The following is a 16762-nucleotide window of genomic DNA, read 5'->3' on the forward strand; positions in this document are numbered from 1 at the left end:
CAGGAAACTCCTCATCCTTCTTATCCAAAGCTAAGGCAGAATTTCATTTTAGTTGTACCTCTGTGTCCAGTTACCCTCATTTAGTATAATGAATCACAGCGCAAACATGGGTTTAGGACAGTACCTACAACTGATGGGACTTTGGGCTCACATCCAGGTTCCTCACTGCAAGATTACAGTGCTGCCTTCACTGCTTGGTGCCTTGCTCATGCCTAGAAGCAGCTTTTCCTCCAAAGTACATTGTAAAAGTTAAGCAAGGAAGTATCAAATTATTTCTTTAAGTCTATGTAATAGAAAGATAAGAAAGTAGATTGAGGAGCTTTTGAAGACAAGAGATGTTGACTAAGACTCTGTAGCTGGGCTATAGGATGTCAGTAAAAGTGTACTCTAAAAGAAGAGAACTCTGGCATCTGGGAAGCTGTTCATCCAGAGCTGGCAGAGGATCCTGCTGACTTTCTGTCCTCTCTGCAAGCATGTGTCAGCAGGACTGTGCTGGACATGCTGGATTTGCTGCATGTGTGTGTTGAGATGACAAAATGGGTCTTGGAGATCAGGTAGGATCTTTTACATTATAATTCCAATCCAGGATGTGCTTTGCTACCTGTTGGTTTGTTATCACAGATTTGGAGGCTGTCCATAACATGGCAAGATGGTAAAGGCTGGTGCACTAGCAGCTCATCCTCTGTTGGATACTTCACAATTGAAACGATCACTGTGTGGCTTTGATGGTTCAGGAATGTTTAAAAACTGAAACTGATGAATCTCCACGTCATGATTAGGCCTTACATGCCTATAGGAGCCTGCTTCCTCTGCCACAGATCTAAAACTAAACTGTCTGGGGAGCTACAAGGTGTTGTCATCTAACTGCCAGACGTACAACACAAAACTTCATAGAAGTATGTAGGAATCCAGGCCATCTGTATGACATTATGATATTATCCACCTGCAAAAGTCTGGTGATTGACTGAGGACAATGCGTGTGCCATATGCTGTGTGAATAAAGCAGCATCTGCCGTTCCCTTTTGTATGAAATTGCCAAAATTTTCACATCTGTGTCACAAATACCTGAAAATCCTGATAGTTCTCTCTCTGGGGAGCCAGCAACTGTAGGTTGGCCTGAGAGTTTTGAGAATGAAGGCATTCATCTCTGCCCTGCCAGCGACTGACTTTTGAGACCCCAAAGGGGATCAGCTTTGCAGGACTCGCTGTGCCTTTTTTGCTGGTCCTCTGGGTGATGCGGAGATTTCAGCTGATGACCTTTCTATAGGTGCTGTTTTGCTATTCTGTCCATTCAGTAGATTACTTTCTACCAACAGTACAAAACATGGACCGGGTACTAGCCTGGCTCTTGACCTGATGGTTGTCAGTGAAGGAATTGTTTCTGTAAATTCAGGATATTCTTGTGCTGAATGGGAATTCTCACTAATTTGTACCACGATCTGTGCCCTAGGCATAGCGTGCCAGGCCAGAGACCACGGGTAGAAATACTCTTCTGTACCTTGTGCAGCCAAGCCAAACAGGCCTCTGTGGTCCTGTACCCAAACTCAGCTGCACTGGGGAACATGTTAACATACCTGGAGAACAGGAGTTGTTGGATGGCTTTTGTAGTAAGTGATCTGAGATTTATTGTCTTCTGACTTTGCCAGAGTCCTCTGAACTGCCATTCAGAATTGACAGAGCTTTCTACTTTTGCTCTTGATTTTTTTCTTCAGTCCTAAGCTAGATCTGGTGACCATTCTGCTTTTACACAACTTGTATTGGGGAACTCCCTCCAAATCCTTTTTGCTTTTACTAGTTACTACCCTCGTGACAGAGCAGTGCATCTCACCTGTAAGGTATCTTCCTTAAAGATGTTCTGCAAAGGAAGGAAAAATGTAATGAGCTTGTTGTTGCTGCATCTCTGTGATGGAAAAAAAAAAGGATTTTTGGGAAAGCATTCAATGTTTGGTCTGTTTTTTAATAGTTCAAATGTGATGTGTCTTTCTGTGGAGCAAAACACTTTGATTCTTTTAGCAAAAGATGACAGGTTTACAGAATTGGGAGACTGTTTCATTAATGGCAGTGCTGTAAACACAAAGTCCTCCAAGAGGCAAGTTTAGTGTCTCTGAATGTCAGGAGCTGTCAGACCTCGTTCAGGAAGCTTTCCAGCCTGTGTCGTGAGTGCCATTTAATGGGTGCTACCCATCAAAATGCAGCAACTCCCAGCTGCCCTTGGTTAATAGTGAGCCAGTAAATCTGCAGCATGGCTGCTGACTCTAGGATTGCTGGCACAGTGACCTGCCCACCCAGCTTTGGGCAGTGCTGCCGACTCTGCTCCCAGGTATCCAGGCAGGAGCCCTCAGGGACCTCCTTGCCTCCCACTGCTCATGCTGCAGACTTGAGAGCTGTGGGTCTACCCTGAGACACCTGCCTGCAGGATCCAGCAGGTGTGAGGTTGGCAGTGGTGGCATACAGGGAAGCCAGCCCCAGCGAGAGACAGTGCAAGGAACACCTCGGATGGGTGGGATTCCCATTGTGGGGATGTTTGGACTGACATTCCTGTCCCCTGTTCTGTGTCTCAGCCTCAGAGTTTCCTTACATCCCCCGTAGCTCTTAACCAAACCTGAGTGCTCCACAGCTGTAATGTGTCAGTGCTAGGATGCCAAACAAGAGAACCTATTCCCTGAAAGCCTGAAAGACCTTGTGGATAAGGTGACTTCTCTATCTGCTGCAGTGGCTCTGAGCAAGCCAGAAGTGTGCTTGCTGCCAGCTCTCTGGAGACAAGGAGTTGTTTAGGAGCAATTTTTAAGTTTTTCTCCTCAGTGGCACCAGCACCTCACACCTTATCCATGTCGTTTTGCAAAACGGAGGATGCAGACCTTGGCCAAAGCGCAGGAGGCGAAGAGTGCCACTGGGACAGAAAACTGTAGAGGACCACAAATTTAAAGGGTCAGTTTAATACAGATACAGCTGTCTTGTCACATACTTCTGTGATTCTTCTTACTCATTAATTTATTTGGTGGACTACTCCCAAGCTAGCAGGGGTCATGTAACTTTGTTATCAGAAGAGACAGATGTAAGAGCTCTTCAAAACTAATTAGCTTTTAGCACTTCCTTTTCCACTGGTCCACTGGGTTCATGGGGTTGCACTAATAGTTATACCTGCTATAGGTTGTGATCATTTATGCCCAAGCTTTTCACCCTCTTAATTTTTCTTTCAGTTGCCATAATTTCTTTCTCTCACAGGCAGAATAATTTCTGCTTAACCATCCCGTGCTTCTTTATTCTTTGTTCCTTCTTCCTTAAGGCATTTTATCCCTTCTGCGCCCACCATAGGCTGCTTCTAGGACTTTAATTATCACAAATACATATCCTGCCTTCTGCTAATAACTAGCCCAATCACACAGTGGTTCCTTTTAAGTAAGTCTCAAAAATCATAAGGGTGTATCTGTGATCCTTTTGTGCATTTCAAACTGAATGCATGCAGATTTATCCCCAAATTAGGGTTCTGGACATATGGCCTTGATTTTTGATTTACAAAGACTGTCTGCATTGAATACTTTCCCTTCATTACCAAATTTTGTAACAGTTTCACATAATATTGCTGAACCTGTCTGCCTTCTGAGTTTCAAAAGAATTTGTGCAGAATTGCTCAAGGCAGCAGAAATGAAGAACAACCAGATTCAAGTTAGAGAGGGGACTCCTGCTGCTTGACAAGACTTGCATGTCGTGGTGCTTTGAATTTAGGTCTCCTCTAAGGAAAACGGCAATAAAGGCTTCATTTGATGATGAGCAAGCTTCTTCTCTATGTATGCTGTTTACATATAGCAGTCAAGCTCAATAATGAAGAAATCCGGCTTGTGCTCAGAGGCGGTGTGTGGATGGTGTGTGATCCCAAGTGGAAGCTTCTGTGACCCAACATCAGAAGGGGACGTGTCTGGTCAATGACAACGCAGACATGGGATCACTGAGGGGCACCCTGGTGTGCTAGCAGTAAACTGGGGCAGCACAGAGAGCATGGCCTGCAGCCTAGATGTGATCTTCCACTGCTAGCCGGGTCAGGGCAGAGGAGAAGGCTGATGCATGCCATGCACCGTGCATTCTTTTGCTTTGGTACATTGTGGTTGCCAGCAGCTCCCTTCCAAGCTTTGATATCTTACTGATCATGGCAAAATGGGTTTTGGAAGTGTGAGTTCCCCATAGACTGCATGGACTGCTGTGGAAAACTGCTAGCAAAAACCTGAGTGATGCTGTCTGGACTTCTGAGCTGGGGCAGAGGCAAGGACAGGATGCTGCGTGTGAATAGCATCTTCCCAAAGGGGGGAATGCATCCTCTGGGTGGGAGGGGCTGTCACAACAGGTACTCAAGGGACATTAAGGCACCTCCAGGTGTGAACTCAACTGGCAGAAGCCAGTGCAGTGAGAAGAAGTGCATTAAACTGCCACGTGGTGTTCCAGTTCAGATACAGAAGTGCCTCAGGTCAGTGTGGCTCTTTATTTCTGCAAGAGCTTAGGGCAGTAAGTAAGAGGTAAAGTCTCCTACTTCAGCTCAGTGTTGAAGTCCAGCTAACTAACAGCACTCCCTCCTTTGGGTGTCACCTTGCTGGGATCCAAGCTTCACCCACCAGGCACCACAGCAGCCCTTGCTCCTGGCTTCTGCCCACTCTGCCCTAGATAAGCATGGCAGTGTCCTGGAACATTATGGGGTGGTGGTTCCTCCTTCAGAATACCTTGCAGATAAAGTGCTATTCCTTCAATGACTGCTCTTTGGCCAGAGTGCCTGGTGGTTTTCCCATTGTGCTTTTCGATGTGAGAAAGGTCCCTCGGTGACAGTGGTGCTTTAATAAGAGTAATTGGTAGCAAACATCAGCTTCTCTGCACGTTTGTGGTCCTGCGATCGGTGCTCCAGGATGACCTTGAGTTCTGCTGTATTAACAGCCTTTTAATCCAAAATGAGGATTTCCAACTTGATAAGGCAGTGGTTGGACTTGGAGAGCAGTAAAGAAAGCACTGGTGAATAAGTCCCACTGCAGAGCACCAGCAAATCCTCTGTCCATCCTGCTCCTGCATGTTGGTTCAGAGAGGAGAGGCAGCCACTGCATTTCCAGGATAGCAAACAAATTGATGGTCACTACTTAAGTTATAGAAACACTCTTATTCCCCCCACTGCATCTTAGCACAGAGCTTTCTGCTGCTACAGAAAATCACGTGATGAAACAAGTGAAAACAGCTTGGGAAAGTTTTCTTTTAAAAGTAGATGTGCTCTAAAAAAGTTGTGATTTTTATATGTATAAATATATATATATATATATATATATATATTATTTCTCTATCTATTGAAAATATCTCAAAGCAAGCTACCTGACAAAAGGAAAACAAAAGTACGGTATTGCTTTTCCTTGCTTTTCCTCCATCTATTGAATAAGGTTTTGTTGGGATAAAATTAAAGTGCTTATCTTTGAATTTGCTTCCTCTGGTTGAGTTGGCACAGTACATTGAACGAAGGAATGTTCCAAGTTCAGAGGTGGCATTGGGGAATCTAGTTAAAATGACATCAAAGGCAGCACAGCAGGGCTGAACATGTGTTTGAAGCCGGATAGATTAGAGGCCATTATCAGCCTTTCGCTACTGTGCTCTGAACAAAAGTCGCTCTTTCCTCTGGGACTGCTGCTGGGGAGAATTAAAAAAAAGAAAGAAAGAAAGAAAAAGGCAAAAAAAAAAAAAAAGGAAAGAAAGAAAAATTGCACCTTCTAATATAATGCTGCCCTTCCCTGAAGGTCTGTGCGGCTGTACTGGGCGAGCTGTGTTCCATGCCCTGAGTTGTGTGGCTGAAATGTTGTTTATTGATTCTGACCAGCAATGGCTCATGTCATGGCACAGCAAAGGCTCAGCTGGTATAACTCGACACTCCTTTTGTTCCCATCCGTTCTGGAAAAAACTGTGCCTCGCTGCAATGGAGCTGCTTAACCATTGCGACTCTCAGTTATTCCTCAAATGGAGGTTCATCATTAAAGAAAATGAAGCTTTCTAATGAAAGCTATCACCATCGCCCGTTGTTATAGCAACGCTCCAGAAAATTGCTCTTCTCGGTGCCGTGTCATTGACGGGGCGCAGCGGAGGTGATGCTCCAAGATGTGCTCTTCCTCCTCCTGCATTACCTGAGACCAGCAGCCAGGGCTGCAATTAGCCCAGCTCATTTTCTCTTTGGTCATTTGTCTTCCTACTCGAAAGCACTTGTCGTTAATCATAGGTTTTATTTTGTTTTAACGTGTTTAATTTTGAATGCTCTGTGGCATTGCAGGCGTTGAATAAGCAAAAGCTGTAAATTAAAAGAGGAGCATTCCAAATTGCCAAGCTCTAGGGTAGCATTTGGTCTTGCACTAGCTGATTTTTCTCAGCATAACCCCGCTTCATTAGGTTGTGAGCCATTTCCTTATCTCATAACTGAGCTCCACTTCAGATGCATTCCTCTCATCCCATGAAGGTTTCAATGGTGAAAACAAAAATGCGCTTCTTTTTTTTCCCTGAAGCCGTGCTTGGTCAGTGCTTTGCCACCAGTACTGCTTCACCCAACACCGGCAGCTGGGAGCCCTCTCAGCTCACACTGCTGGAAGCCAGCCCCAGCTGCTGGCCTTCATGGAGCAGGGCTCACTGCTACAAAGGTCAGTTTCCCCACGGAGCCCACAGCTCCTCCAGCAAGGGCACGGACCTGAGCAGAGCCTGCGTGCTGTGTCCAGGGCCCTCCTCCCTTCCTCCAACCTCCTTTATGGCCAAGACTAGGTTATTTCACCCAATAATCATAGAATCATTAAGGTGGAAAGGACCTCCAAGGTCCCCAGGTCCAACCCCACCGTGCCCACTGATCACATCCTCAGTGCCACATCCCCACAGTTCTGGAACACCTCCATGAACGGTGACTTCCCCACCTCCCTGGGCAGCAGTGCCACTGCATCACCTCTCTTTCTGAGAAGGAATGTTTCCTAATACCCAACCTGAACCTCACCAGCACAGCTTGAGGCCACCACCTCTCTCATAGAAAACAACCAACTATAAAGGTGCTAGGCTGCAGTCCAGGTCCTCCTTCCTGCCTTCTGCCCATGGCAGTGCTTGCAGGAGCCCTGCACTCATCCGGGAGTCCTGCCTTGCTCTGCTTCTTGCAAACGCTGCCCGAGTCCCCAGCGCTATCCCTCATGTCCTCCTTCACCCGCCCTTTCTCAACCATAAGAAGTTTCCTACCTGCCATTCTGTGGCAGCAGGACTTTAGTGAATATTGCATGATGAAGACCGGCTCGTGAAAGGCACTAAAGCAGGGCATGTTGTTGCTTTGTTCTGGCAGAGATGGGATCCCACCGTACAGACTCCGGAAACAGCATCGCAGAGAGATGCAGGAAAGTGCCAAAGCAAATGGACGTGTGCCACTACCTCACATTCCTGTAAGTAGCTCTGTCTCCTGCAGAGGTAAATATGCAAAATATGTGAGATCTCTAGCTTGCATTGCTCTGCTTGCTCAAGTGCCAGTTTAACCTTCCGTAGCACTGCACTCATTTGGGAATGGAAATCGTGGTGATGAAAAGAGTGTGGGAGGGGAAGGAAGGTTTGGTAGCCTTCTGCCAAACTCAGCATCGAGGGGTGCCCAAAACACAAAATTTTTCGCAGAGCTCTGTCTGCAGCCAGTTGTTTCTCCAGGACAAGAATGGAAGCACAGGCAGGCGGGGGTGGCTGCTTGCAAGGAGATGACATGCCTCTGGGGGAGCTGGGGATGTCTGGGAGGTAAAGGATGCTGCAGGGCACAAAGGCTGATGCAGTTCTCAGCCAAGGTCAGCTGGGGAGAAATGAAGCAAGTCCCAGCAATAATTTTGCAATAGGCAGCAAAAAGGAGCCCTGATACGCTCTCGAGGTCTCTGCAAAGCCTGCCTGGCAGTGCAAGGTGGGGAAGCAAGGAAGATCCCCAGTTATTTCAGGTAAGCAACAGCTTTTGGAAGATGAGAGTAACAGTTAGGGCTCTGCAGCACCATCTGCAGCTCTGCTTATTATTTTCTTTCTGTGAGAAGTTACAGGTGACGTTTAATATTTAGCAGGGAATAAAGGTGCTTCTTTCCCCTTTGGACAGCTGGACTCCAGCATAAAACAAATAGGAGGGGAAAAAAAAGAAAGCCCTCCATCTGCCTTTTCCAGAAGTGCCTTCAAACTTGACACAGCTGTTCTCATCCTGCTTGCTCAAAGCAGCGCCGCGCAAGCAGAAAGACACCCTTGTTCTAATCTGATTAGAAAAAGGAAAAGAAAAAAAAAAGAAAACACCACTCTTTGTTGTTTTTTTCATTCTCTTTAAAATTAGATTATTTTCCTTATATTTAAGAGGGTCTCCTGTGCTTTGATCAGCGGGCTGACAATAGAAGCTGGCTGTGGGCGCTCACCAGCCATCCTTGCTCAGCCACCTCTCCTTTCACTCAGTTGCTCTCGCAGTGTGGCCGCTCTTGAAAAGGCTGGCTGGGTGCCTCTTTCTTTCACTTGGTGCCGTTTTTACTGTAAGCATTGCTTTGTTAGAGTGGAAGTTTGAAAGCTCGGCCTTTATTTTTGTTGTTGTTGTTGTTGCTGTTACTGAACAGTGGGAACTACTGAGTGAATATTCCCTGACTTCAAAGCTTGTCAGCAGCTTTACCTTTTGGATAAAAATAATAGTGGCTTTCTGTTGATGTGTGCACTGGCAGTTCCTCAATGAACTGCAGGTTATAAGCTCGGAGTATGGAGCATTAAATATGTATAGTGAGCTGTGCTTTAATGAACTTCCATCTGCCAAACATTTCTTTTGCTAAAATGAATAAGTGTCATTCCAGCAGCAGTTCCTTGCAGGCTAATTAGTTTTACTTAGCATTAAATTTTATCGACCTTTTTGGGAACCAGTTAAAAGTGGAGGAGGGGGAAAACAAGGTTTAAATTGGCCACCTGCTGCTTATAAATTTATATATTATCCTACTTATCTACACAGTCTTCTAGAATTACATATTCCTTCTAAAGTACATACATACACTTCACAAGGATTTTTCTGTGAAACATTCGGTGTTCCCATTAGATTCTGTGCTGTAATTTTAAGTCCCAGGGAAAAAAGCATCTTGGTGCATATTTATATGGGAGCGGAGGACTGAGAAGTCAAGTTAGTTCTAGTCTTTCTGCAGGGAATAAAAGTTTAGTTCAGACACTCTGGCACCTCCCGCCAGCCAATTACTGACATGGAATTGGCATCGACTTCAGAGAGGCACTGCTCTGCCCTCGCTTATCAATCAGCCAAGAAAGGAGATGGTAATTAGACAATATGTTTTGACAACACCAGTGTGAAATGTTATGAAGTTAGTGTTTTAAAATACCTCTAACTGCAAGTTTATTGAATTAGACGTGGCCAATTAGCAGAGAGCCGTGCAAATGTTTCTTCAAATGTTGCTTTCTAAAGCCAGCGGTTAGGATATCGTGCAGCCCGTGGCTGAGCAGTCTCTGTGAGCTGCCTGGACCTGGAGCTTAGCAAGATTTTAAGCATGAAGCAGTGACTAGATGGCAGCCTTTGGGTGAAGGTCTTTATGGACTCACATCTAACCAGTATAGCGAGAATCCACACTGCAGAATTTGCTTGCAGAATGCATGTCATGTTTTCCTACTGATGGTAGGGAACCTCCAGAAAGTCATTTTAGAAGTCCGTCAGAGACCTTACTGTTCCCTTTCAAATGAATTATGGGGCTATTATGCAAAATTCTGAACGAACTTAATATTGCTTTTAATAGCAGCATACTGTTTAGGTCTAGAAGCTATAAACTGTTGTTCATAGGAGATTGCCTGCAGCCATGCGGCCTCCAAACAGAGAAGACATGTGTTAGTCATGTAGGATTCCTCCCTGCGCAGCTGGAGATCTTAGTGAGTGGATGGCTGTGTTCTTCATGTTCTGTACTTAAAAACACTCAAAGTTTGGAAACACTGTGTTTTCTGAAATGACTCTCTGCCCAGGAATGCAGTGGGTGAGGGTTTCTAGCAAGACCTTTGCTTTGTGCCTCTCCCAGGAACCTATTACATAGTGGGCGCATGTTGCTTTTCTTGTGGCTTTTCCTCCTTGCTCTTGGATTTGAGCAAAGTCTTGGAGCAGCAAGGAAGAAAAAGGCAGGCAAGGTGCCAGAGGAAGAGGGGTAAAAGCCCAGAGAACACAGAGTCTTTCCTGTGCTGTTGTACTGTATTTACCCTGGCTCTGGCATTCATCAGTTCCCAGGTCAGTGTGCTAGCTAGCCTTTTCTCCTGGGCAAAGTCAGAAGAATCCAACCTCAAGCATAAAGACTTGGGATCCCTTTTTTTGGTTTGTTTTCCTGCACAGGTAAACCAGTTTGTGATGTTCTTGCTCTAGATTGTTCATCTGGTGGGAGCTTTCCTGTCCTGCCCTACACTCAAGGAAGCTGCAGCACACTGCAGTATTCCCCTGCAAAGAGGGGAAAAGGGAAGAGCACCCAGAAGGTGCTTCGTGCCCAGAGGTAATGCTTGAGTAGCTGCTGAAATCCAGCTATTCATAAGCTCTGCCATAAATGTTTCTGGTAGGGACCTTTTGTCCTTTAAGAACGTATCGCAGTGCAGTACATTGAGCTGGGAAACACAGGGATTCAGAAGCTCCTGTTTTCTTGAGTTCTCTAGCCAGCCATCTCCATTTCATCTCCAAAACTGACTTTTGATTAAACACTGGCAATTTGAGCGTCATGGTGCCATCAAACCTGTGTAAGGAATTCAAGATTTACCAACTCTGAATTCTATGGCCCAGTCAGATCTGTCAGAAGTGGTTTAGCCCAACCCATGGATCCCTCGGGCTGATTAAAGAACTCTCCCCAGTGATGACACTGGAAAAATTATTTCATCTCAGTGCAATTGAATTTTATTCTTCCCAAGGGGAACCCAGTGAGATTCTTCCCTTTCAGCTTTTTCATATGTAAGTTACAGTAAAGCCAGTGCCTCTGTGATGAGGCTGAAGAGGTGGCAAAAACTCAACAGGGAGAAAAGAGTGAGGAAGGACAGAGTAATGACAAAGAGCACACAATTAGAGGTCCTGGCTTCTAACCTTGTAGACAAATGTGTGGTTCCTTGCCTGAGGTTCTGTTCAACTCCACTCTGTGAGGTATAGCTAGACAGAGCTGGTGTGCCAGAACAGGTGCACATTGCAGATGCCTTTGTGTTTAGGTGCACAACGTGGTCCTCAAACCGCAGTTTGAGAAGGTGAAATCCATCAGAAGCCAAGACCTGCCTCAACCTCACAGAGCAGAATCTGTGTAACTCCCACTCCATCAGCTCCAAGAAAAGATGGAGGAAATGAGACAGCAGGTGCTAACTGAGGCTCCTGGAGAACTTCTGTCTCTAGTGTGTTCTGCTGATTCTTCCCAAAGGTACTGGAGCTGCAGACAGTCGGTGTGTCAAGGATAAAGGACAGTGTTCTGATGATAGGTGCCCAAAGAAATCCTCCCTAACAGCTGTCACTAGGAAAGATTCCTTCATCCGAACAATTCAAGCTATTTCTTTCTTGCCAGCCCATCTGGCATTCAGCCTCCCAGCCATTGTTCTCTGTAACCTCCCCAGCTCAGCGTGGTTTGATTCTGGACAGACCTCATCTGAACTAGTGGCATTAAATAAAAGTAGATAGATAATTAAATAAAGCATTAGATAAAACAAAGTTATTTGAAAGGAACTGCTTCCTTTCTGGATTGTTGACCCAAAATGGCCAGAGATCTCATTCTGGTCCAGACTTGAGGGCTGTATCCTCCAAAAACAGCGGGTGTTGGAGCAGCCAGCTCTTGGAGAAAGCTGCACCCTTTACTTGGAACAAAGGCATTTGGAGCCCTTCTGATTTTAGAACAATAAAGAGCTTATTTATGGCTCCCTGGGCAGGGCTCTGTGTGCTTACGGGGAGACAGAGGCAGGTTCAAAGTCCTGAGGCTCCAGTGGGTCCTCCTGCAGGCACAGGCTCAGCCTGGCTGGGTTTTCATGGAGCAGAGTCCCCTTTCCCAAGTCAGGCCTGTTGCTTGATAAAAGTTTCAAACGCTTTGTTGTGGCAAGCCTTTTGAAGCAGATCAATGCAGTGTATACTTGCTGTCCAAGGAGACAGAGTCCTCAGTTGTGATCTGTATTGTTTCAGCACAGGGAATTTGCACTTATTTTTTCCCAATACTGTTAGTTTGGGGGGACGTCTGATTAGCTCATCGTTTGAGCTAGGAATAAAAGCAGAGCCATGGGAATGTTCAGAGCATCATACTGCCTGCTGGCTTTCTGCAGGTCACCATTATGGGTGCCTACTAGAACAACATTGGCACATGGTGTGCACTTCATAGTAAAGTGAGGTTTATTTCGGGTAAATTAAACTTGGATGGAGAGGGGCAAGGGCAGCTCCCTGGTGGGGACTGCATCCTTCACATCACCTAGGCTGACGTGGCACCTCCATGGGTTGTTGTGCTGAGTGAAAGCCTGCAGGACAAGGTAGTGTGTTTTGCAGATGCAGCAGTTTATCAAAGAGAAAGGAAAAAAAGTTCACTGTAAAGGTTCTTGGACACAATTATTTTCGTTCAGTCCCTTCCAGGCTTTGAGAGAATGTGGATAAATGTGCTGAAGCATGACACAAAATACCAAAGTGGTCCTTTCTCAAGCTCCCTAGATAAACCAGTGACCTTGAATGTCTTCAGATACTCATTATAATGGGTTGGAGCTGTGCTCCTTAAGCATTGCTGGGCCTGGATCTTATTTCACCAGGACTCAAACACTCAGGTTAGCAGAATTCAACCTATGCACCCAGTGCTGCAGCAGTCTGTGTGCTCGGGAGGGATTTTATTTTGGGATATTGCATTGCATCAAAGGCTATGAAAATCAAGGGAGATTCTTTCTGGTTCTGCTTTTCTGTGGAAGCTGCTGCTTCTGACACGCTTCTAACAGAGCAGGGCTTGGTGCTGCCATCTTACAGACAGCCACAGCGAAAGCTGCCGTGTCTGAGGTGGCAGGAGGGAATGAACAGTCACTGGTTGTGACTTGTCAGGTGAGAGAGAGGTTTCCTTCATGGGCTGCTGGTGTTACCACCATCTGAGATAGGCGGGCTGCATGGTTTTGGGCTCACCGTCTGATGGAAGCAGGCTCCCTTAGCCAGTGCTTCCTCAGATATTGAGGAATGGGGAAGCATCACTTGGGTCCTGACAGCTCCCCACTGAATAACAGGGAAGGGACTCTCCGTGTCTGGTCTTAGCACTGTGATTATGCACGATTCAGGCACATTTCCGTACTGCACAAAGTCCAGATGCTAGAACTTGAGCTTTTTGTCTCTCCAGAGGGAAACTGTGTCTTGTCCTTGCACTTGCTGATAGCAGTAAGCGTGGAAACAGATTTGGTGGCAGGGTTGACTGAGTTTTGATCTCGGTGAACAAAAAAATTAGTGCTTTAAATTGCAACTTGGAACCTGAGTGTCACAGAAGACACCTCCAGCTTCACAGTGCAGTAAGTGGGATCCTCATTGCCCTTACTTTTCTTCCCCTTGCTTTCCACTCAGCAGTTGGTGGAGAGGAACCAAGGATTTGCATGCTTTTGTTAATTCTGAAGCAGAGCGGTATTTTAGCCTCTTGCACTGGTCCTCATGCTGGCTCAGGGTAAATTTGGGTGGTCTCTAATCCTCTTTTAAGGACTCCAAGCTTGATATCTGTTTCTGGTGCTGCATTTGTTCTTTTGGTGTGAGTTTTCTTGTATCTCCATATTTCATTTTATCTCTGATCCTACAAAGTGTGTATTTCTCAGATGTTGGTGCTGAAGTATTCGATTGCAAGTTTTTATCATGTTGAATTTTCCATCTATTTTTCCTCCACATTATTGTTTTCTCCCTGCTGTCATTTCTTCTACTAGCAGAGTAGCAAAATAACGCATAAGGGATGAAAATGAAAAATGCAATGGCTGCCAGCTTGATACTTTGCTACACAGGGTCCTTATCCCAGAGCTCAGGAATTTAGGCACAAGGTAACTCAGCATAAGGAACTGAGAGTGCCCTTGAAGTTTATTCATTAGTTCACACAGGGCAGACAGAAAAGTGGTATCTGTGTGCTTGTGAGGTTGTTGATAAAGCAAGCAGTAGTCTTTGCCCAGCTCTGAAGAGATGAGATGGAATCATGCGTTCTTCTGGGTTCTGGTAAAAGAGGATGCTTTGCAGAACAGTGGCCTTCTGTGGCTGGGTAGGTTTTAGCAGAAGCTGTGCCTGGAAGATGAAGAAAAGTTGGATTTCTTGAAAGCAGCTGGATTTAAACTCCTTTCTGTTCCTGTGAGCTAGATTTGCAGAGACTAGCAGTCTTATGCTGGTCCACCTGCAGTAAGCTAAGTGTACACGCTGGAGTTCTCCTTTCTGTCTAAACGAAAACATCACCACAGTAAGCATGATTTTGACAGTTTTGTCTATTTGTCTTTTTCCCATCATTTGAGACCAGGATACTCATGTTGACCTTCTTTAATTTCGAGGATTACCATGTGCATATGTCCCTAAATGGAATCTTATACCAAAAGAGCTTGCTGCTTTTGGCTCTAGGACACCTTTGCCTATGTGAAGGGGTATATGGAGCTGGTACCAGACAGGGAGCTCATGAGCTTCCATCTGGTCTGTCCCAAGCCTCACCTCTATGTCTGCTAGCTTGTCTTCCCTGGGCCCACTAGGACAATTGGCATTTCCAGTTATTTGTGCCTCCACAATAAATGTGTGATTTTCTTGCACCTTTTGCTAACCCTGGTGTGTTTTCCCTCCAGCGTACATATCGAATGCCAAAGGATATCCATGTTGAACCAGAAAAGTTTGCTGCAGAACTGATCAATCGTTTGGAAGAAGTACAGAAGGAACGTGAAGCAGAGGAGAAATTGGAGGAGCGCCTTAAACGTGTTCGAGCGGTCAGTAATCTCCTTGCCTCTTGTACCAACCCGGGGACATTTGCTTACTGCACAGCACAGGAATTTTTCAGCTGCCATGAAAGCAACCTGGGTGAGCACATTTGTTACTGCGTGGGGCTGCTGCAGGCTCTCCATCACCGCAGGAGCTTCATGGAGCTGTGTGCCATGTGCAGGGCTCTGTGAGATCCTCCCTGCTGTCAGACACCAGGTGTGGCACAGCAGTGCCCACTTCTGTCATGTTAGGGACTGTGGGTGCTCTCCGTTGTCTTTGGCACCCTCACTGTCCTGTCCATCGCAGACTTTGTAAACCATCCCTTTCATTTGAGGATGACAGCTACATAACAAGGATTCACCTTGAGCTTTGAGGTTTTGTGTTATTTCCCTTTCTTAGGACAAACAAGTGGCAGATTTTGTTACACTTGCAGTTGTTTATGTGTGCCTTTAGTCTTAGTTTCTACCAACTGTGAAAGCCTGCTGTCCATCAGTACCTAGCAAGCACATCCCTGCATCAGGTGTAGCATCCAAAGATCCTCTCGGGCAGAGAAATGCAGGGACTCCACAAGGGTGGCTGAGGAAGCCCAGCCTGTGGCGCTGTGTGCTGGAAGCCCTGGTGTTGATGGGCACTTTAAAGCCTGAGTATTTGGTAGATGAACCAAAAGCTTTTAGTTCCTCAACAAGCTCCACAAGGAAGAGAATAAGGTGGTCCAGCTGTGAAACACCCTGTTCAGCAGTATTGACACCTTATCTTTTCTTCTGATGTACTGCATCTCACAGGTAAGTGCTTATCTTGTGCTGGAGACACAGGAGGCTCTTCAGAGGGCATCATAGTGTTACTGAGCATCACAAATGTCATATGACTATGGGAAGAAGTTATGGGTCTCCACAGTGAATAGCTGCTGTAGCCCTGAGGCGAAGACTGTATGCTGTGCAACCTGCAGCTCTCCCTTAAAGCAGAGGTGTTCCTGTCTATCTCAGCTAGCTCTGTGCTTTTAGAAAAGCTGAGTGTCTGTGCCTCCAGGGTGGACCCTTCAAGCTCATTATTTTTAAATAGTCATCAATATTTTTGAAGTTATCTAGTATCTCTTTAAACAGAAAAGGCACTATAGGGCTGTAGTATTGATTTAAATCACATATGTATTTCCACTGTATGAAGTGAGGATGCAGAGTAACCTCTGAGCAGCATTTCAGAGCCAAGCATTGTCCATCAAACTCACTGCACTACTGTGTTCAGCATCCAGCTAGAAAAAGGCCAGCAAGCTGCTATTTTGTCATTAGATTCCTGCTCTTCAGGAATTGGTCTGTCTTCTTCTCCATATCTATTGCCTTCTAGACAAAGCCAATGCAACCAGCAGCATTTCCTATTCATAGTCCTCCTCCTCCTGCTCCCATGGCTATACTGCTGCCCCCAGCAGTGCCCAGCTACATTAGCCCTACCACCCTGAAGAAGCTGCCAGTAGCAATACCATAAAATCAGCAAATACCTGTGCCAGAAAATAAATTTAAGTCTGTCTAAACATATTTTTGTGTGACTTAATCTACTTTTAAGCCGCAGCTTCCCACTATTGCTGTGTATTAAACCTCTTTGCTGCCTACAGAGTATATTTCATTGACTGGCTGGCATTTAGCATTAGCCATTCAGGAAAAGCTCAGAGTAAGCAACTGTAGCTTTTTTAGGTCAGTACTTCAGGTGCAAGAGCTGCTGGAATCAGCAAGAGGAGAGCTTGGATCCTCATAGATCACAGGGTTGGTTTTTTTGTGACCTGAACACTAGGGCTACAGGGTGACCTCTTACTGGTTCTGCATGGCTCATTGCACACTAGCACAGGGAAAACCGTACAGCATTACTCACACTGGGCAGTTATCAGCTTAGCAGAGA

General features: G+C 45.7%; 1 protein-coding gene across 2 annotated transcripts in view; it reads left to right on the forward strand.

The window, feature by feature from the left end:
• The window catches only part of AXIN1 (axin 1), a 68853-nt gene that overhangs the window by 38180 nt on the left and 13911 nt on the right, over positions 1-16762 (forward strand). For both annotated transcript variants that reach the window (XM_085238113.1, XM_085238112.1), the window contains exons 4-5: positions 7316-7412; positions 14749-14886. In XM_085238113.1, the coding sequence (XP_085094239.1) occupies positions 7316-7412; positions 14749-14886 (235 nt within the window). The remainder of the gene's footprint in view (positions 1-7315; positions 7413-14748; positions 14887-16762) is intronic.

This window comes from Meleagris gallopavo, chromosome 16, assembly GCF_905368555.1.
Source record: "Meleagris gallopavo chromosome 16, MGAL_WU_HG_1.1, whole genome shotgun sequence".
NCBI classification, from domain to species: Eukaryota; Metazoa; Chordata; class Aves; order Galliformes; family Phasianidae; genus Meleagris; species Meleagris gallopavo.